The sequence below is a fragment of the Amphiprion ocellaris genome, chromosome 9 (assembly GCF_022539595.1).
Source record: "Amphiprion ocellaris isolate individual 3 ecotype Okinawa chromosome 9, ASM2253959v1, whole genome shotgun sequence".
Taxonomy (NCBI): domain Eukaryota; kingdom Metazoa; phylum Chordata; class Actinopteri; family Pomacentridae; genus Amphiprion; species Amphiprion ocellaris.
In genome coordinates, this window is record NC_072774.1 from 16102271 (window position 1) to 16124064 (window position 21794).

At 39.2% G+C, this 21794-nt stretch overlaps 1 protein-coding gene across 7 annotated transcripts in view; it reads right to left on the reverse strand.

Moving 5' to 3' along the window:
- Window positions 1–21794, reverse strand: part of sema6e (sema domain, transmembrane domain (TM), and cytoplasmic domain, (semaphorin) 6E) — a 159859-nt gene that overhangs the window by 13636 nt on the left and 124429 nt on the right. For 5 of the 7 annotated variants that reach the window (XM_035951315.2, XM_023276925.3, XM_023276924.3 and 2 more), the window contains 4 exons: window positions 18878–18955; window positions 8078–8136; window positions 7538–7588; window positions 3058–3213 (listed from right to left, as the gene is read on the reverse strand). In XM_035951315.2, the coding sequence (XP_035807208.1) occupies window positions 3058–3213; window positions 7538–7588; window positions 8078–8136; window positions 18878–18955 (344 nt within the window). The remainder of the gene's footprint in view (window positions 1–3057; window positions 3214–7537; window positions 7589–8077; window positions 8137–18877; window positions 18956–21794) is intronic. The other 2 variants (XM_035951319.2, XM_035951320.2) reach the window with 2 other exon arrangements.

Here is a 21794-nt window from a genome sequence, read left to right on the forward strand (position 1 = left end):
GGCCCACCTTGTGGCTGCTGGGAGATTTGTGACACAGCTGTAGAGCCTCTACAGAAGGTACAAACAGAAAAGCAGATATCTTGTGAGAAATGGACAGGAAGTGAGAGATTGGAGGCCCTCTTGGAACTGTGATGCTGTTACTTCCACACCAGCTCCTCTCCCGCCTTATCAACTCGCCTGTCCAGCTCTTCTGATTGAACCGCCAGCGTCACAGTCTCTGGCTGAAATAGATTGCGATGCTGTTTCTATTACATCCCACACCCTCCCCTTCGTTGTTTGACTGCCTGGCTCAGGGCCCTGCTGGTTATTTATTTGTTATGGACTTTTCTCATTTAAGCCTGAGTAGCTCATCATTGCAGCCACAGAGTCCGTCTGTGTGAATGGAAGTTTCTTTTACTCGCTGAGGATTTATGGACTCCTGACATGGTGCCTGTGCAGGCAAGCAGCAAGAAGAGGACAAAACACTGCGTCATGGTGCTTTGTCTTTGTTGAATCCCCTCCAAATGAACTATATCTCCTCCCTAAACTTGCAAGAATATGCTCTAGACTTCAGGAGAACAAAGACACTGAAACTTTCCCTGTCTTGCTTTGCAGCTCGTTTCTTTACTTGCTCATTTTAGACTCACAGAGACATTTTGTTTCACTTATTGTCACAGTAGCTCAAACTTCAAATGCTTGTAATGTTAATCAGCGTAAGTGTGGACTGTCAAATTAAAAATGTAAGAAATAATGAGACTCAAGCCAATAAAGATCAAGATGTCATTAAATATTCAAGAACTGGTTGGACTTTTATAGGCTGTGTCATTTATTGGGGCAGCAGAGCACTGGTGTGGTGTAATTGCGAAAGAGTCTGTGCTCTTATTGAGAAATGAGAGGTTTGATGACTTTACCAGTGTTTGAAGGGAGAGCTGAAGTTAAACTAGAATGCTGAATTCTAGGAAACCTCGATCAAAATCACTTTGACATGTGTAATTAAGCAAATTACAACCATTTCGCCTGAATATTGTAGCCTTTAGAGTTGAAAGGACTTTTCAAAAATATGATTATTTGACCTTCTACAACATGAGGATTTGCTACTTCCCTGTGTTACGTTGTAGGAAATACAAACATGTAGGGCTGCTGTTGGTTGAAAATGACCATCTAATGTTTCAGATTGAGCTGCGGAAAACAGGAATTGGGATTTTTTACTGTTCTCTAGTATCTGATGTCCTGAAAGCTGACTTGAGAGAATAACTGCTGCCAAATGAACCAATAATGAAAATTATTGTTGCAGCCATAAAGACCATATGCCTTAGACACTAATGGTAAATCTTCAAAAAGCAACAGCTAAAATATTGATTCTTTGACTTTTATGGCCTTAGCTACCGTTATTGAGCACAATAAGTCTCTAGTTTGACAGGTTGAGGCCTTTTACAGATGGTGTTAGAGATCTTCAAGTTAAAAAGATGTTGGAGATGTTTATGAATCTGTAGTAACTTAAAAAAGGTTTTATATCTTTTCATTGGTATTATATTTGACAGTCCTCAATCATTGACCGGTTATAGATATACTGATAGAACTGGATCTCACTAATGTGGCCACAGTTTGTGCTTATAGTATTGTCTTGTCTGTAATTGTTGACGAATGAAGAAAAACACTACAAAGTCACAAGTTGTTGGTCTTGTTTCTTGCCACGTGCTGAAAGAAAGTGCCTTCATTTTTGGGGAACTAATTCCTCTTTTCTTTTGTAAAAGACTGTTGGTTTAGTTTGTAAAAATAACAAATAGTACAAATTCTGTACTGTAGTAGACATTCATTTATCGCAGAATTTGGACAGTCAAGGACAATAATTCATTCCACTTTATCTGAAAATCAAAAGAAAGATTTCGCAGATGTAGTAAAATCAGTGGAACAGCAGTAAAGTTGGCATTGGGGCTTTAGCTTTCCATCTCAAAGTCTGTGTTAGGTGCACAGGGAAACGTTCACTGTTGTCAGAAATAGAAATGGAAATTTTAAATGTAAATGATTGGTCTCTGAGAGTGAGAGAAATGCTACCTGGCTTGTGCCCTGAATTTTTTTTAACATTGAGGGAACATTTGTGTGTGCTGACAAGCTAAATAAAAGATGAGGACAGGGCATGTGGGAGCAGTGTTGTTTAGACGCAGGCTTTCTACTTGATTTGAGGAGTTAATTAGATCCAATGCAGTTGTCTATTTAAGCCATTAAATCTTTCACTTTCGCGGCTGCTGTATTGAGCACATTGAGATGTATTGGCGAACATAAAGGGACAGCGAGATCCTTCCCTAACACTTTTCAAGCTCATTGGAATACTCCGCTGTATTGGATTCATGTCTATCTCTGCTCTGAATATATACATTGTGGTCTACATATATATTGAAAACTTATAATTCACAACATTTCCATCTCACCACATTGAGCTTAAGTCACTGGAAGCATTAAGTGAAGCTGCCCAGGAAATTATGCATCACGTCATCTAATTAATGAAGCATAGGGATTAAAAAAAAAAAAAAAAAAATCAATTAGCAATGCTTTCTGCCTTTCACTATGAGATTGCTTTAACTAGAGAGTTAAATGTTAGTTAGCTAATGAAAGTGATATTTCACCCTGGAAGAACATTTACACCTATTAGCATGCATACCGCCACATGAGTTCTTCAACGGCTAGCCTCAAACAGGAGCCGATTTCAGCTGTTACTGGTCAGGACTCATTTTCTCATCGGCTGTTCAACATCAGTTCACATCACAGATTGCAGAGAGGAAAATTGAAAACTGCAACCATGGATGGAGACAGCATAATAGCAGAGTTGATTTGAACTTGTCTCGTCTGGCATTTTTACATTAGCTGTTTGAAATGAATGCAATCACTGTGGAACTGCAAGTTGGATGATTGAACTGATGCGCTGCAAGCATGCGTGCTGAAAGCAGGAAACTGTGCCAGAGTGAAGCAATGTGTTTTGTTATTTTGAGTTAGTCGGGTTAGAAGCGTACAGCTTGGGGCCCAGCAGCGCAATCCCCTGCAGGTCAGAGGTTATTTCGGACACAAATCCCTCCCCCTTACCCTCCATCTCCACACTGATTGGCTCCGAGTCAGGTGACCCTTGTTCCCCAACAGGGGGAGGGCGATCAGGACCTGTACCTCTTTCAGGGTCACCTGCCTCCTTTGGGAATGCCGCCCCATGATAGGTTGTGCTGGCGCTTGTGGGTGTGGTCTTCCCTGTGGTTGTAGCGAAGGGGGAGGAGGAGGGGGCAACAGAGTGAGTGATTAGTGAAATGTGAATCAGCCTGGAGAATCAACTTCAGAGAAATGAGGGTGTGTCCTGAGTAGAATGGTGCCACCCGTTAACATACAGACCCTGTAATGATTGTGAGCAACATGACGAGCACACAGAGCAGTAGTTAATTCATCCATCAGTTTGTTTCTCCCCATGATACATACAAAGGTCTGCAGCTGCTTAAACCAACCTTTTATTCTTCCAGCAAATTGTGATTTGGGCATTTCAGTATTTGCAGTGGCATCTTGGACTCAAACATTTATTGTTGGTGCTGCTTTTATCACACACATAAACAGTTCATACCATTAAAAAACTACCTTACCACATTTTGTGACTCTAAATATTTGAACACGGCAATGAAAGAGTTATGAGAGTGTGCTTTGCAACATTGGGCCACTAAAATACATAATATTTTTGAACGACTTCTGAATCTTCATAAATTACAACAAACGTTTTGAGCATTTAAACAAGTTCCTGATATGTGAATTAAACCATCAGAGTTTAAGAGAACAAGTGGTTTTAGTTTGAGAATTAGACATTTTGCTAATGAACCACTCAGTGATCATGTAATTGTGTCTTTCCAGCATATTTTATAAAATTCCCCTCCTTCTTTTATTTACCATGGCCTTGAACTCTGACTGCAGAACTTGCCTGCATCTGCTCTGGCAAGTGTTTTTACAGGTAAGTGGACATAGATATGTGGCAGGCTAAGAAATGTGCTTTCTTTTTTTTTTTTTAATCACAGCTCTTTTCCACTACCTCATTCGAGCTGTTTCAGAGCAAACTCTATCACCTTGGGGCAGACAGCAAACATTATGACGGCCACATTTGGAATCTCTTCAAACATATGCCAAGAACACGCTGGGCATTAGCTGCCACAGGCCTTGTATTATCAAACATATTTATCTTGATGACACACTCCACATCTTGATTGCATGATTAGCTCTCTGTTGTCCTTGAGGTATGGTGAGCAGCATGCTGCTATTGGCTTGGGCTCATGTACTAATAAGCCAGCCATAATGTTAGCATTCTGCAGAGCTCACACCCAGACTGAAGGAGAAGGGCTTGTTCTCTCTCTCAGTGTGAGCCAGTTGACAGTGTTCACTCTCAATGAGGTGCCCTGTCAGTTCACCATCTGCGCCGAGCAAATTAAAACTGTACATCAGTGGGTGTTTGGTCCTGGCACTTTGGACAATAGCTTCACGGCTTCAACATTACTTCATTAATAAATCAGATTTGCATTTTTCTGGAAGTGCAAGTAGGATCATATCGTCCTCTTTTACTGATGATAATGTAGCAAAAAATGCCCATTATACAACAGAGGAACATTTGATTGCCAACACAGGCAGGCGCTTGTCTCACGCCATTCCCTCTGCTGGCTGTAATTGTTTGGGTGACAGGGAAGTAGAAGAAAGAAAACGTCCTTGCCTTTGGTGTGTTTTCGAACAAGTAACAGAGCCCCCGTGTGACAACAGCTTTGTTCGGCATATGGGGTGTTTTATTGTCTAGGAAAGTTGATAATTGATCTTCAGTGTAGAGACTTAAAAGGCTTTTCATGTGAATCAGCTAGAAAAAAAATTAGACATACGCACACACAAAAAAAGAAAACAAAGACAGAATCTGACTGCGTGTTGAGAACTTCAAACAGTGCAGTGAAGCATCAGGGTGGTGACAACCCCGTAGGATTAGGCAGAACAGTTCCTGATCAAGTATTGCTACTGACTGAGTGGTAATTCCTCCAGCAGGGAGGCTTTACCGACTATGGAGGCAGTGTGGAACTAGGGAGGTCTTGGGCCGAAGCCCCTGTCAGACAAAGTGGCCTCTGTTCTGAGAAGAAGACAGAGAGATGTAGAATGGATGGTTCTGCTGAGCCATAATGGCCGACATCTTCCAGCATGATGGGCTCAGTGCTGATACTAATCACTGTCTTGAATCAGCCACTGCCATTAGTTCCCTTGTGTCCCAATTTGTCCAGTGACAAAGGGATCTGACGTTAAAAAAAAGTTTAAAAAAAAAAAAAAAAAGTTAAAGCAAGTGCTTTAGTTGTGTAGACAGAAGAGAGCAAAGCTGGTCAGCAAAAATCTGATTGAAAAAGACTAGTTTTGAATGTTGCAGTGTTCGAAAATTGTCCCAACACCATATTCTAAATCTTATCTGAGAGTTAGCCAGCTTAGTGGCATTTCTATTTCTATTCTGGCCATGCCAAGGGCTGTGCGGTGTGGCTGGCGGGGGAGTAATGGGACGTGACAGGGATGATGATCCTTCTTGATACAGGGCATTAGGCAGCCCGGCCAGTGGAGCTCCTGGTCCATCAAAGGAGTGATGCTTCAGACAATGGCTTCAATGTTTAAACTGTCAGACTGGCTGAGAGGGAGAAGTGGCTCCGGCCATTCAGCTGCCTTACTAAAAGATTCTGTAACCTCCCATGTTGCTAAGTGGGGAAACATTTACTTTGGAGACATAGTTGAATAAATCTGATCCAATTCGCCATGTAAGTACGCTGCGGTTAAATACGCTGGTCAGGGATATTTCAAGAGCAACTTCATTATAAGTCCTATTTTTTAAAATTGTTTTGGCGATTAGTATTATGATATTTCACTCACCAATTTGAACTATTCAACTAGGTTGAGAATACAATTAATCAAACAATTAGACAGGCTATGAACAAATACACAAATCTGACCTACAGTGACAACAAAAGCATAAGCAATATTAATCTATTGATATAATATACTGTATTATAGTACTGGCACAGGAGACATTTTTCTGCCTTCCTTTAACAAATCTGTACATTTTGCTGATTATACCTAAATACTTTAACTTTAATATTTTCAGTGCAGGACTTGTACAGTGTGGTTTTAATACTTGAGATTTGAGTAGTTTCTCCACCACTGCCTGTCTCTGTCTATTTAGGTAAACATTTAATAATTACACGAATTAATGTAAGTACATTGTCTTTCCTGTGAGGCTGGCACAGCTACAGCCAAACAGCACATTGCAGTTAAGGAAGATGGTGATGTAGACCAGTGGGTTTGTTGTGGGAAGTGAGTCTGTCCCGGAGCAAGTACCAGTCTATTGATGAAAAATGTTTTCTATAAGGAGTAGTAACGTTACTTTTATGAGCTATAATGTGTCTAGACCAGCATAATAGTTACTTACAGTCTGGGTGTTGCGCTAACTGTCATAGAAGAGAACCGAGGAGTCACTGTTCATGGAATGTTACTACGTCGTTCTCCTGAACTATTCATAGCAGAGGTGTGTGAAATGATGCTTAGCACAGATAAATGAAATACAAAGCTACATGAAGTAACCAGTGGTCTTTTTCTGGTTTCTTGAATATTTTAGGGTTTACTAGAACAAAAGCAGAATAGAGTTTAATCCGGTCCTCCTGAAGCATTTTGTAGCAGCATATGGTAAATTAAGACGGTTGTTACAAGACACTCACAGTTTGTGCTGTTCCTCTGCTAATCAAGCATCTCAGGAAATGCGGAGTAGGTTAACTGAGAATAATGCTTGACTCAAGATTTATTAAGACAAATGAATTAGGAGGAGGGAAGACGTGCATGCATTCAACTTGTATGACTAATGGCGCAGAGCGATAGCGTTGGATATATTTGCAAGACACTGTTTGCTGCTCGTGTGAGTAAAATTTGTTTAGGAACCTGTGAGTAGAACTGCAACTAAAATGTCTTAATGATTGAATCAGAATTATTGAAACATTTCTAAGTTGGGACTGACGTCAACTTTACCTGAAATTTTGCAGATAGACTTCCTGGTTAAAAACATCAATTGTAGTGAGCTTACTGAAGCTGCGCATGCACACAACTTAAAATAACAGACATTTTGGGTTCTCTTACATATTCTCCATCAAAAAAACAAAACAAAAACTATCAAAATAAAACTTTGGATTTGTTGAGATGGTTCTTATTTGTCTAACTTTTTATGCAATTTTGGCTGAAGTGATTCAGCCTCCCGGCATCTAAAATATTTCATTTTTGGAATAAAATTTATTTGAAAGGCATGAGAGCAAAATTCTCTACAGTAAGACCCAAGTTGCAAAATAAAATGCCCAAACACATAACAAAACTATAGAATCAAACCAACTACATTTTCTGGGTAGCATTTGTTAAAAGGACTTTCTTGGATGCAAGACTGTCTGCTGAGTTTAGTTGTCTCGCATTTGCCCTGTTAGTGCTCAGTGCTCAGTGGTGACCAGCAAAATCAAGTGAGGCAGGTAAATAAAAACATAAAGGCATGTTCACTGACCATACGCTGAATCTATTGCCGTGTTTTGCTTGCGAGTGGTCGCCAAGACATCTAGAAAAGACAGAACAATGCACAACAACATCAGTGAGTGTAGTTTATATTTGTTAGGAATCCTGCTTTCAGGGCTATAATTCATTCACTTCTGACAGCAGATAAGGACTGTTGAATTTATCTTTTTTTTTTGTGGTTCTCATCACATCCCAGACACGTGCAAAGGAGCTATAAACAACCCACTTTGTCTTACAAAAAAAGACACACTTCGATGAGCATATGCTTAATTAACATGGAAAGATTGAGAACAGCATTCCAGCAGGGATTGCGAATGTGGGCGGACAAACTACTTTTCAAGCTCCTTCAATATGAACTGAATGGCTGGCCTAGCTGAAATAAATACATCTTAATGCTTCATTATAATTCGTTAGAACCACAGTCACTTGTGCCTGCTGCCATCAAGATCTGATAACAGTTAATAGTTTTTTTCAATCTCCTTCTTTATTGCTTATGTGAATGACTGAGAGTAAACAAATGCTTCCATCTCACCATGGCAGGTATCAGGATGCTGATGGTAGCCGTTCTCCACGTCCTGTTCAAACCCGCCTCTGAAGACAAAGAAACAAAGACACACACCCACACACACACAGCAACAAAGACAAAGAAGCCTGTCAGTAAATTTGCATCAATCCATTTCACTGGATGTCCATTTTTAACAAAACACCTCTTTTCAAAATTGGTTTTGCTCATGAGGACAGTTTGGAGACAGGGAGCCAAGTGCACCGTAACAAAATTTAATTTGTTTGTGTCTGGCTGAGGTCAGAGTGTCTGTTGTTGGGACAAGATGGTGGTCAGACCTGGAGGGAAAATCCAACCTCAGATCTTCCTACAAGGTTGAATACCATCAATTTTGTGGTGTTCAGCAGATTCCAGGAGTTAGTCTGTGATGAAAAGTTGGAATTTACTTTTGTATGTCCTTGTTTTCCCTCAATCGGACTCCACTGCTTGTACTTACATTAGTCATTTCCTTCCTTAGAGCCTTGTCTGTGCACAGCACTTTCTGTAACAGCAGTCTTTTAGTGTACTACTGCTGGTGAAATTGGTACCTACGGTTTGTTTTCTCTGCCATCAATACCTGAATGTATGACCGTCAGTGAAAAACAGTCAAGTGTTTTCACAGCAACAGACACCAAAGTCTGTCATTGACCACTAATATTTTCATTGAGACATTTTCTGGTCCTAAATCACTCTGAGGCTAATGGCATAGGAAATGCCTTGACAAGCCATCTGTATGTTTGTTTTGTTTCAGGAGAAAACTCAAAGAAATGAATCTGGACAATGAAGTGTTAGCAATGAAAGCTGTGTTTTTTGCTGATTTCTGAGAAAAAGAAGGACAAAGAGTGCAGATTTAAGAAACGAACACAAGGTCCCGTTAACAACACTGTTCACTACTTCACTGCTGTATGCAAGAGCTGAGTGACTGAAAGCAATTTTTTGTTTCTGCCTACACTCTGTGTATACAGACTTTATCACATCTTGGTAAATCTGCAATCTCGTTATACATTGTATAATGACAATAAAGAACATTCTATTCTAAATTTGTGTACTGTTTGAAATCTAATCGATTCAACACAAGAACTGAGCAACAGTTTACCAAAGTGAGAATCAAACGCTCAGTCAGGTTCTACATTTTCTGCCCATCTAAACGTGTGGCTATGCAATCCAAGTTCTCTTAATTCACCGCTTCAACAGCTCCAAAATGACAAGAAAATTCTAGATTTTCTGCTGCTTTAATGAAAATATACTTATGATTGATACACTGTTCTCTTTCTTATACTGTAGATGCATCATCTTTCACCTTCAAGTCAATCAGAAATCAACGACTCATCCAGGTGCATCGGTTTGAATGTTTAGTAATGAGATTTAGTCAATACACGGTGGACTGGAAGCCCTCCTAGCTGAGCAGAGCTTCACATCAACGCCAACAATCCTCCCACTCGTTGTAATGAACCAAATAAAAGAGACAGAGGCTCATATACTGCATAAGCTCAAGTGTAATGATCCAGTATCCACGAAGAAACACTTTGTACAAGCATGCAAGCACGCCTACTCTATAACAAACCAATTAGTTCCTTATATAACCTAAACACAAAAATACATCTCACATGGATTTTATGCCAACACAGTCTTCCAGCACCCATCTGTAATTAGCGAGCACACACACACACACACGCTCTGGATACACCTAATTCTCAATATAAACACTAATGTCTAAAGTGGAGGTAGAAACAAGTGAATATCCAACAGCGATAATACTGAACTCAGTCAGAAGGGAGAAGAAATCAGCTCAAAGAATTAATCACTTCAGTGTCTTTACTGTGCGTTAAATCAGCAGCTCTGCCGTCAATTGTTAAGTTTAGGGATGTAAAACCTGCAGCAAGGAAGCTGCTGAGCTCACAAATACACACCTGGTGCACTAAATTATACCCTCTGACAAAACCCCTTATATTAAAGTCTTATGTTTCCTGAAGAGGGAGGGAGTCAGTGTAAGACAGGAGGTGATTATCAAATCAAGGAAAGGCAGATTAATGCACAATGTGGTGCTGAGAATATGGGAGTCTGCGAGAGAACAAACTGTGGAAAAAAAACAAGATATATCTTTAAATTATGTATTTCTATAGCTTGACAGCAGTGGTATGCTTGAAGTTAAACCACTAAGACGCAGCATGAAGCTTTTTTTCTTTGATATCAGTCATAGTAAAAAGTTTTGTCTGCTCAAACGTATATATAGATTCTGTACAGCACTCCCAACTTTTTTTGGCTCATGATCCCCTAAAGCAGAGCTCTAGCTTTCAACCTGAAATCCATTGTTAACGCTACAAGTCTAAAGGTTGTAAACAGTAATCATTTGTACTCAGATTGTTGTATTAAACAGAGGAGGCCTCTGTTAGAGGCCTGAAGGAAAATTCAGTGATGAGAAATAAATGCTAATGTTGATCTGCAGTTTGGAAACTGCTGGTTTAAAGCTTAAGGCTGGCATTGAATCACAAGCAAGCTACAACTTTATTAGCAGGACAGATACATTAGCCAGATGTATATTCCAATTTAGTTAAAATTTCAAGTCAGTCTTTAGAAAATCTGAATGAATGTGGTTCTATCCACAAATAGAAGCAAATATTAGGAGCCAGTAATTGAGATAAACCACTATTGGTGACACTGCTCCAGCTAAGACCATTAAACTGAGAGCGCAACAAAATAACATAACAAACAGAGCTCCAGTGGAACCCTTAATGACAAAAAAAATTACGTGGAAAAACAGTATATTACAGTTTCTACGGGTCCAATGTCGATTTGATTTGTCTATTTGTTTTTACATATTTGGATTATGTTATTATATAAATATATATATTATGATTGACTTTGGGTCAAATTACGGTTAAAGGTGCAATATGTAAGATTTTGAGCATAAATTAATTTAAACTGCAAAAAAACTATCTGCTTTGTAAAGATATGGTGGCGTTATTGCAGACTAGAAGAGACTGAAATTCTATTTCATACTAAGTCAATATGAGTCTCGACAACTGTTTTGAGGTTGTCTGTTCTACTACCTTCTGTCTGTTTCCACACATGGGTCCCCACTGGTTGGACAGAACATGGAAACAGACACACAAAGAGCGGAACAGACATGAGCAGAGTGAAGGAGAGACAGGTGAAGTGAAGATAATGTCACTTGTTTTAAAAACGAGATGTATTTTCCTATGTTAGGGTCAACTAATGGTTGTGACTGGATCATTTTTTGTTTGCTCTTGTGCACACAACCTGACTGTAAATGAGAGTAAGTGAAGGTTCTCGGGTGACATCCAATAGTTCTGAAAGGCTGCACAAAGAACCTTACAGTTAAAACACCATTTGTGCCTAAGCCTAAAAACATGTTGGAAGTGGAAGCTGCTGCTCTTTTTTATGTGCAAATTGACAATGGACTGGTTACAAGTGTTGAAATCAGAGAGAAACTTTTAAACAGATGATGTAAAACAGTCTCTAAGTGTCAAACCGTGCACATACATGATACATATTGCACAGTGAGGGTCAAATATCTAAGTGGTGTAGCAATAAGCTAGTGGGGACACTTTGCAATAAGTAAAGCTTGTAAACAGAGTTGTGTTAACTGGATGACGGGTCACTCTTACATTTATAATAGCATGCAAGACTTGGTGACAATAATTGACCTTCCCTGGTGTTTATACACATGAATAAGCAGCTGAATACAAGGACCATCAAGTAAGAATTCATCCTGTTCTGCTTGACTTTCCAAAGAACTGGCAGGCTGCTTTTACCACCAAAGCTTTTCAGTTGGGGTTCAATGTCCTGTAGTTGGCTCCATTACACTCTTACTAGTTTACTGCAGCCCTAATGCTGCCATTTCAGTTGTTGTCAGTTTTGTTCTGACCTGGTCAAACAAAACCAAATTAAACAGTCTGTCCACCTGGTGTGGTAGATGCGAATTGTGATCACTATTTGTATTCTGGCATTGATGATAAAAGAGCTATACACTTAGTGGCACAATATTGATTTCATTTAGCAGGTCAGAATTTTAATTTCTGCTGTCTTAAATAACATGCCACACAGATGAATCCACATAAGGTGAGAATCTGTGCAACAAATTAACGCCTCTAGATGAAAATTCATAAACAAGATAAAATGCAGGCTCAAAATGATCAGAATGTGTAGCCACCATGACAACGTGAAGTACTGCATGAATACAAATTTAATCTAAAGACACAAAAGCTGCGCAGTTAGAAATATTTTATCATTGATCTGGACGACCACAATGTGAGAGTAACAGCATAATACCAACAATAATACAAATAAGCACAACAATAATTATTTAAATTTTAAAAATTGAGATACAATGTGCTTTGGGGAAAAAAAACATCCAGATAGCAGCTGTTATTTCCTCAAATGGGATTACACATAATGACTGCAGAACAGATTCTAACAATGATTGGGCATCATGACTGAACAGCCAAAGCTGAATTGTGCCTGTTCCAGTCTGATAGTCAGTGAAATCATGATCAAACATCCATCCATCCATTATCTATACACCACTTAATCCTCATTAGGATCATGAAAAATTTAGAATCACCAATTAACCTGAGCATGTGTTTGGACTGTGGGAGGAAGTCGGAGTACCCAGAGAAAACCCACGCACACACAGTGCCAACATGAAAATGCCAAGTAGAAAGATCCCAGGCCGGGACGTGAACCGGGGATCTTCTAGCTGCAAGGCTACAGTGCTAACCACCGAGCCACTGTGCAGCTCTCATCATCAAACAGTGCCGTTTATTTTGAACCACTTTCACACACACATTTTGATTACTGGACATACATACTAGAGAACAAAAGTGTATTAATCCACAGCTGAAAATAGTCCCTAGCAAATTGACCATTTACTCCAGTTTGAGCAGTGTTTGCAAGCACTGCTGAAGAAATAAGCCCACCAACAAATAAGACATTACATTCATGAGATTAATGATTGACGTCTTCAGAAACCAATCAGCTTGGAGCTGAGTGCCATAGACATGTTAGAAATGTTGGAAAGTAGTGAGAGACAAATGAAACGATGTTGTTTCATGGGATTTGTTGACAATAACCCAAATATACAAATCTTGGCAGCCTCATTGACATAGGTGTTGCTTGGTCTGGACAGCTAACCAGTTTTTCCATTCCAGGGTCTTTATCCAGCCTCTGTCCTTGTCTTTTGGTTTGGCATTATGCTTTGGCGATGGTGATTAAATTGAATGCATTATGTATGGCACGTGAACTAACAGACCCAGAAATGGTCTGAAATCGAGCTGTCCAGTCACACAATCTTTCCGTGTGAGAGACGAGGAGACAGAAAGAGGGCTGTCAGTCTTCTGTGCTTTCCCCCCTCCTATCTCCTGGATCCACCACGAATCAGTCATTAAAATTTATGCCACCTCTGGATGAGAAAGGACTAGATGGGAAAAAAGGGACTGATAGTCCATGAAAAGAATGATGTGAGAGAGGACAGGGAGAATGAGACAGGCAGAGAGAGAAGGAAGTCCCGGGAGGTGGATGACTTTTGAGCGGCTTCATCTTAAACTCTGGTCAGAGTCTTTCTGCTCCTGCCTAATTCATCTCATCACCATCCCTTTATCACCCCATTTTTCCTTTTCCCCTCTTTCACCAGCTATTCCACACCTTCTTTCAATGACATATATGTGTATATATATATGTGTATATATGTGTGTGTGTGTGTGTGTGTGTGTGTGTGTGTGTGTGTGTGTGTGTGTGTGTGTGTGTGTGTGTGTGTGTGTGTGTGTAGCATATAAAAGATATCTCTTAATGCTGACTTTACTTCAGAGTCAGACGCAAGCAGCCAGAACAGAGCATTTCTTTTCCTGAATACAAAACCAAATGTAAAACAGATGTTCTGCACTCTGGAATCAGACTGATAAAACTCACTCTCCTCTTCCCACTCTCACTTTTCCTACTCCCTTTCTCCCTTGCTCCTTTTGCCTTTCTTTTTCCTCCTTTAATCCATCTCTTTACATGCATTGCTTGCTCCTTAGCTTTGTCCTTTCTTTTAGTTTCCATCATTTGTTTCTCCTCCTGTTTTCTTTGTTTTGTCTCTGCTCATACTTCTCTCTCCCTTTCTCTGGCAGGGTGCTGATACTGTAGTTGGGTTTGGACAGGATATTTTGGCTGATCTCTTTCAGGTTCTGGTACACTGGTTTCCAGTGCGGTTCTGTCCCGCACGCTAAAGACCACTCATAAATCAAACCTCAGCGAGCAGCTCTGTGTGCACCTCGCCAGCGTGAAGCCACATCGGCACTTCCTCTCTCGCTGAACTCACAAGGACCATCCAGTGACAGCTACAAACCTAAACCACATGCCCAGCCCTAATCTAAATGTCAACCATCACCCTATACTTAATTCTGTTCCTGAAACTCTTTAAAGAAAACAACAAAATGAAAAACAACCTTCTTAATCTTGCTGGCCATCTTTTATGTCTCATAAAACTGTCTTTATTAATAAACCAAAATATATTTTCTATCAAAATCTCGTTACTTTTAGTTCTTTCAAAGCCAAGTGTCTTAAAGGATTATGTCAGCGTGTACCAGGAGGCATAAATGACACTTCAACCCATAAAACTTTCACACATTTCTAAACAATGCTGCCTCACAAATTAAACCTTGATTTCAGCTAACTCAATGTTCCCTCCCTTCACAACAATCATCCTCAACAAAAACCTGATGAACCACTTCATCCTCTGAATGTGAAAACTATTTTATCTTTCTTCTGTAGAAAAGTTGCAAAACCCACCTTATAGCACCTAGTAAGACCAACTATTAAAATGTTATATTTTAATCATTTAGTCAATTCAGAAATCAGTTTAATACCTATAAGTTGTGATACTGAAAAGGGTTATTTATGGGATTTTTCTTAGCTGGGTGCAGCGACTTTCTGCAGTCTTGTCACGACTTTGAGGTTGCTAGACAACCAGCTGTTTCCAGGTTATATGCTAAGATAAGCTAACCACTCGGTGGAATCAGCTGGTTGTCTGGCAACCTCAAAGTCACAAGACTTCAGGACGTCAGAGTGCTTGGCCAAGAAACTGGCAGGAAAGTGAGTACGTGTGTTCATAAAAATCTACTCCTTCACACACCTCATCACACAAAGACTGAAAATGCAACAAAAACAATGATTTAAGTCCAAGAACCGCAACATCAGCCTCTCTCAAATAAACAAATATAAGAGGGTGCACAGAAACATGTATTTAAAAAAATAAAAAATCCCATTAGCCTCTGTCCGTGTGAGGGCAGGGAAAATAATATGTCTGGGTGGCCAAGGAAGAGATATGCAATAATTCCAGGTCTGCACATTTTCAGTCGTCAAAATAATCAGTTGGAAGTCAGTTGACAGTAGAAGTGTTGCTCTCCCTCCCTCTCTTTTTCTGTCTGTGTATGTGACAGGCTAAATGCAGTGTGGTGTCAGTCTACAGCAAACTCCGCACACAGCAGTTTACAACCAATGTACACAGAGGTAAAAGAAAAAAAAACATCCGGAGAGGTGATTTAGTAGCAGGTTGTACATCAACCATACAGGGACACGCAAAGTCCTTGACTGTCAGGAGAAGAAAATAGTACCTTTAACTGCCCTAGCTCCTCCTCCTCCTCCTCTACTCTTTACTGCATCCATCTATCTGTCTACCTATTCATTCATCCATCTGTCCATCCAACCACCCATTCATCTTTCTTCACTATTTTGCCAGACAGTGCAGCACACTGCTGCATGATTGAAACACATGCAGCCGAACATCACTTTTGATTTTATGACACAGGCTTAAAGACAGAGAGAGGGTGAGAGAAATGGATGAAGAAAATATAGGCAATGATTGACCTGTTGCTTGGTTAAAGTTGGCACAAAACTGTCATTACCAATGACAATGCGTTGCCTTGTATTTATCATGCTGATTCTATTCATTATCTCACACTTTTATGTATTCTGCTGTTTTATGTGGTGCAACTATTGTTCTGTGGTTGTTTTTTGTCCATCTGCCCAGGGACATATTGCAGTTTTGATAATATAGTGGTGTATAATGGATGTGAATCACATGTCTTGTGTGATTCTCCTTTCAGATAACAATGAGATTATTAATTTCAGGTTTCACTACATGACACTCTTTCTGTGCATTAACCAGAAAGCTGCTGCTTATCTGTTAATGCAGACTGAGAAACTGTTTGCAAATAACCAATGTTTTTTTCTTTTCTGTCTCCCTTAATTTCTTACTTTGACCAGACAAGCAAAAAAACACCTGGGAGTGAAATGTTCTCAATTTCTGTACCTGAACTGTAATGCTACTTTCCTCAACTGTAAGTGCATTTGGAAAACACAAAGGTCAACCAAGGCCAATGCCCTCCCTCACAATTTTAAAGAAAGATCTGCACAAAAAAAAGTTAATGGATTACTCCTGTGGCCATGCTCCACCTCTACACTAGTTTCATGAAATTTGGTTTGGTGGTTTTTAATAATCCTGCTGGCAGACAAACGGCACTGAAAGCATTACTTTGGCCGATTCTCTGCCCCCTTGGTGGAAGTAATAATCTCTCTCCCTGTCTCCCTCTACATATATATGTACATGAATAAAAAAGCCCTCACTGTCCAATCATTGATTGGTGATCTCCATCCACCTTGTCCTACTTTTTGGCTTGCTGAACAAGCAACCACACACAAACATCTGGCGATAACATCAGTTTACAGGTTAGATACAGTATTCACAAGTTGACTACAGCACATTAAAGAGCATAAAAACCAACATGCAAATGTCAACCTGTGTCATTTTCGGTAGTCTGTTTTGTGATTCTTATCTTCAACATCAAAATTAACAAATGTTTTTATGTGCTTCATGTCTTGGTGGCACTGCTGGATCAACTGTAAAACACGTGCACTGTTTCACACTTTCAGAGGCTTTGAAACTAAAGAATATTCTACTCTCTAAAGACCTCTGTGAATCTATCTATCTATCTATCTATCTATCTAGATTTTCAACAGCAGGTTTTCTAAGTGTGTATGTCGAATGGATTCCTTCCACTTCACAAGAGCACAGAAGTAGCCATCATTTTCATTCTTCTGATCTACTGCCTGTTCCTCCTCCACACTGCCTTTTCACCAACAGCCAAATTATCCAAATCCAATGTTGACCTCTCATTAATAAACAAGATGGAATCATTTTGTGGGTCTCAAATGGGGCCAGTGAAATGTTTCATTATAAACTGCTGATCAGATATTCATCATGTTGCTATTGTGCACTTGTCTAACTCTAGATTAGCAACTGATTATCAAGAGGAAGTTACCCCAGCAGGTCATGCAGGTCAATTTGATCTGGGCAGTCTTCAACAATGCACTTGAGGAGTAAGAGGAGATATGAAAATTATTGCTTCTGCACCTGCTTGGCTATGCATTATTGACGAAGTTACAAATCTGTCCTCTGTGACTGTGAGTTAGAGAATTAATAATGTCTTTATATTGCTGTGCCCACCCATGTGCTTTCAGACTGACCAAACAGCACAGTGGCTGATCTCACTAATTAGTACAACTTCTTCTGGAGAAGAATTAACAGCTGAAACCTCCTGCTGCTGGAGTGTTTGATTAGAAAGCAAATCTGCACAGTTTTGTTCCTTTGTGGTTCATTATTACAGACAATGAATCACATCGGGCAGAAAATTAGTGCTGCATCATTAAGGGGCTGAAACTTGAAGTATGTTTAACTTTGGGTCACACCCCAATCAGTGATGTTACAACTGGTGTTTTTCCATAAACTCTTAAAAGAAAAAAACATTTGACTGTGATGTAACTCATTGGGGTGCAGCCAGAACAGCAAAGTCAACAAAAATTTAATTACAGTGTAGCTCTGCTCTCTATGATAAAATGTTGATTGGCCCTTGATTAACCAAGACCAAGTCCTTGGCAGATTATGAATCTCAGCACTTTCCCCTTTTATTTCCCCATTTAGTACCCATTAATTCAAAATCATGCTATTATTAGTAATTGTAATATTCTTTTTTCTTATTTGTTTTGGACCCTTTGTGCTTTTTTATGGCTTAAACGTGTACATAAACTTCACCATCTATAATTAAGCATATTTTGTTCATAGCTTGCATTGTTCTCATCGATGTTCGACACATTCATTTGAGAAATAGAGTCACAAAGAGTTAACCAGGACCTCGCATAAAACAAACAGCTTTTGGATCAGGTGACTCAGTGAAATGAGAACACAATCTCCCACTTTATTTTTGCTTCTCACGCACATTTGAGAGTCTTCAAATCCACTAAGAATGTGGTGCTTGTTTGCTGTCAGGGTGCTGTTCTACAGGCTCCACAGAGCACTTTTATTTTGAAAGATGAGCAGGAGAAACAGTTGCAGTAAAACATGGTTATTGTCCCCAATATGTGCACAAATGTCAGCAACTGTGTTGAATCAAAATACAGTTACAGGCAACATAGACACTTATGAGGACTCTTGAAATATGTCTGACAATTTAAAAATTCATGATGTTGATCGTTTTGCCAACACTAAATTCTTGAGTCACAGCATTAAAAAAAACACAGACGTCCTATAATAATATATCACTATTGCAGTGCTCCACATTAGAATATCTGATGTTAAAGGGAACAAGATGCACAAGACAACAGTGAAGCAGCTTAGACTGAGCTTAAAGTCAACTTTTACCTGATGGCTGTTTTTCTGTTTGCGGTGACATTTGTAAGTTCTCCCCTACAACAACTGTAATCTGGGTGTTATTCCTAAATGTGTGTGTGACTTACTTGAAACCAGGAGAAACTGTGACACAGCTGCTAGACTTGAGCCAAATGCAGTAAGGGTCCCGTGAAGACAAACAGCTCCTGTACACCAGATAGACAGACAAGATAGTTAGAAATGGAAGGAAGTGGAGAATCGTATGTGTGAAGAACACTGAGTTCAGTGGATGTGAGCTTGTAATGAGACACTACCCTGCCACAAACGAGTCCGATCACTTTCTTCAACTCTGTCTTAACAGATGGTAGAGATTCAAAGGTACCTATGTAGCTTGGCATAGACCCTGTGATCGGAAATCTGACCCAACAGGCAAGGACAGGAAAGTCAAACACATTCAATTTAACACGAAATTGCTGCATTTCCTTTTCAGTAATTGTACTGAGAACATTCACAAAGTGTTATTTACCAAGTATCTCTAACAGGCAAAATGAAAGCAGCATTACTGAAACTGCAGTATAAATCTCTATATCTCAACTCTTCATGTGACCCTTTTTTATGCAAATTAGCTTCTTTGTTTATAAAATCTGCTGACATACAGAGATGTGTGATATTTAAATATATTATAACTACATTTTTATGGCTGGATAATTACACATACTTTTTGCAATACACACATCAGCATTTCTTCAGTGCTACTATGTATGATTACAATATATAATTAGCTATTTTTTATCAGTGTTCAGTTACAAAAACGGACTACCAAGTATCTGACATTGTTGCATTCTCCATAACAGAGATGAACACAGATAAAGAGACACAAGTTAGATCACAATCAGATTAGTTTTTGATTAGATTTTGGATTATGGACTTGTTTTTGTTTTGCTACAGTCATGAATGCATAAAAAGAGCTGTGTTTTGCACTTGTCTGCATTTCTTACAGGCTTTAAAGTTCCAGTTCACATCTGTTGTGATCATAAGGGTTACAAGTATAATTGAAAAGTTAAACTCAGGAAAAAAGGCCTGTTTTGTTTTGAGTTTACATAAACACAATTGATGTGAAAAGAACCATTCAATAAAATTAGAAAACTCAACCTTCATATTCTATGGTCAATACCATTCAGCATTAGTCTTGTCCCAGTTTGTAATGTTGATTTTAACATGAAGTGCTTTCCAGAGATAAACAATTGATCCCATCCTTATTCAAAATAAAAAAAAACAAAAACAAAACATTTGCAGTATGAAAACACAAATGTTATTGGAAATCTGGGTCTAAAATGTATTGTATCCCTTCACACATTTAAGCAAAAACAGTGTAGGTTAAGTTCTTCTTTACCCCTGTGAACCCCCAAATCTGCCAATGGCTTTGAAAAGCATATTACCTTTTTAAAAATTACACCATTTAACAGAGGCAGAAAGTGTAAAAACAGAAAAGATATTTTCATCAGTGACATGGCATTCCTTCAACTAACTAGACTCTCAACTAGACTAGCACAACTTGCACAGAAAATTCTGTGTTCCCTAGCACTTGTTAGTAGCACTTGTCATTTACTTTTTGGCTCATAGGTGTGGATACAAATAAAAATGTAAGCAGGAAATATCAATAGTATGGAGAGTTACAATATTTACCAGGATGGGGAACATTTGTGGGCACTTGGAGAAATGTACGTGTTGATTACAATTCCTCTTTTTCACTCAAACAAACTCAAAGTTTGTTTCTGAATCAAGGCATTCTAACTTCATTATACTGTATAAAAGGCCTTTTTGAGTTCTATTCATGGTCGTGCCGTTACCATAGCAGTACAGGATTTTATCTCGCAGTGAAAACTGAGGGCAAGTAAGTAAAAATGTGACAGGACCAAAAAAAAAAAAACAATCCCTAAGAAACTGCTTGGGGTTCAAAGAGCAACATAATAGCATGTTTTTGTTATAATAACTTAGTTGCCTGGTGGCAACCAATAACTGTCATAAATATTGTAGCAGTTTCCAGTTTTAGAATTAGAGGTTGTCTGTTTACATTCAGACTGCATCTCTAAGCCAGGATCAGCTACATGGCTGATGATGGCCGGAGGAGAGCAAATACTTTGCCACCAGTCTCATGTTAGCAGTCAGCAGACAGGTTAGTCATCTGATTTTACTTACTGCACTGTATGTCAGCTTTGTGATTTAGTGAATTATATGATGAGTAGACCCATTTTTCTCCTCCCTTCAAAGCAGTCAGCATTAGGCACCATCAATAGTCATTAGTCTCTTTTCAGTAGAAAATCCCAGCAGAACCACAATAATCAGTACTTTTCCTCCACTTAAATCAGTTTTGTTGACGAAACTCTTCCACTGATCTGCTGTCAGTCAGTGTTTAACTTAAGCCTGTCGATTTTAATTCTTCACCTCACAGATCTCATGGCCTTCACTGTGCCACTGTGCAATTGCAAAACAGGACTGGGTGTCAGTGAGAGACGAACAATACTTTTCTCAGCTGCAGAACTTAGAGAGCCTGTGGTATTCACCCAGCAGCACCAACACAACAAGCCGGAAGTACACAGTGACAAAAGAATAACAACAAACAACATTAATGCTTATCTGCTTTTTGTGTTGTTTTAGCCTGTTTTACTGAATAATTCCATCAGAGGTAAAAGTAAACAAAGAAACAAAAAAACATCTGCAGTTTGGTGGCGCTGGGTGGAAACTCATGTCAAACCAAAACCTTCAAGGCAGCCAAGGAGGTAGTTTTAATGAGGATCCTGTGACCTGTTTTAAACATCTAAAATTATTTATGACTATCTAAACTGAGCATGCAGGTGTGTGCATCTTGATCCCCAGTCTGTAAGAATTGTAGAGAAATCCCACTGACAACATATCTGTGTGCGACTTTAGAACAGAGGAAAATCAGGTTAGAAACTTTTCTCCCCCCTGCTACGCCTGCAGCTGGCAACTGGGTTTAAGTGCACATATGTGTCAAAGTATTAAAAAAACTCTGTATTTAAGCAA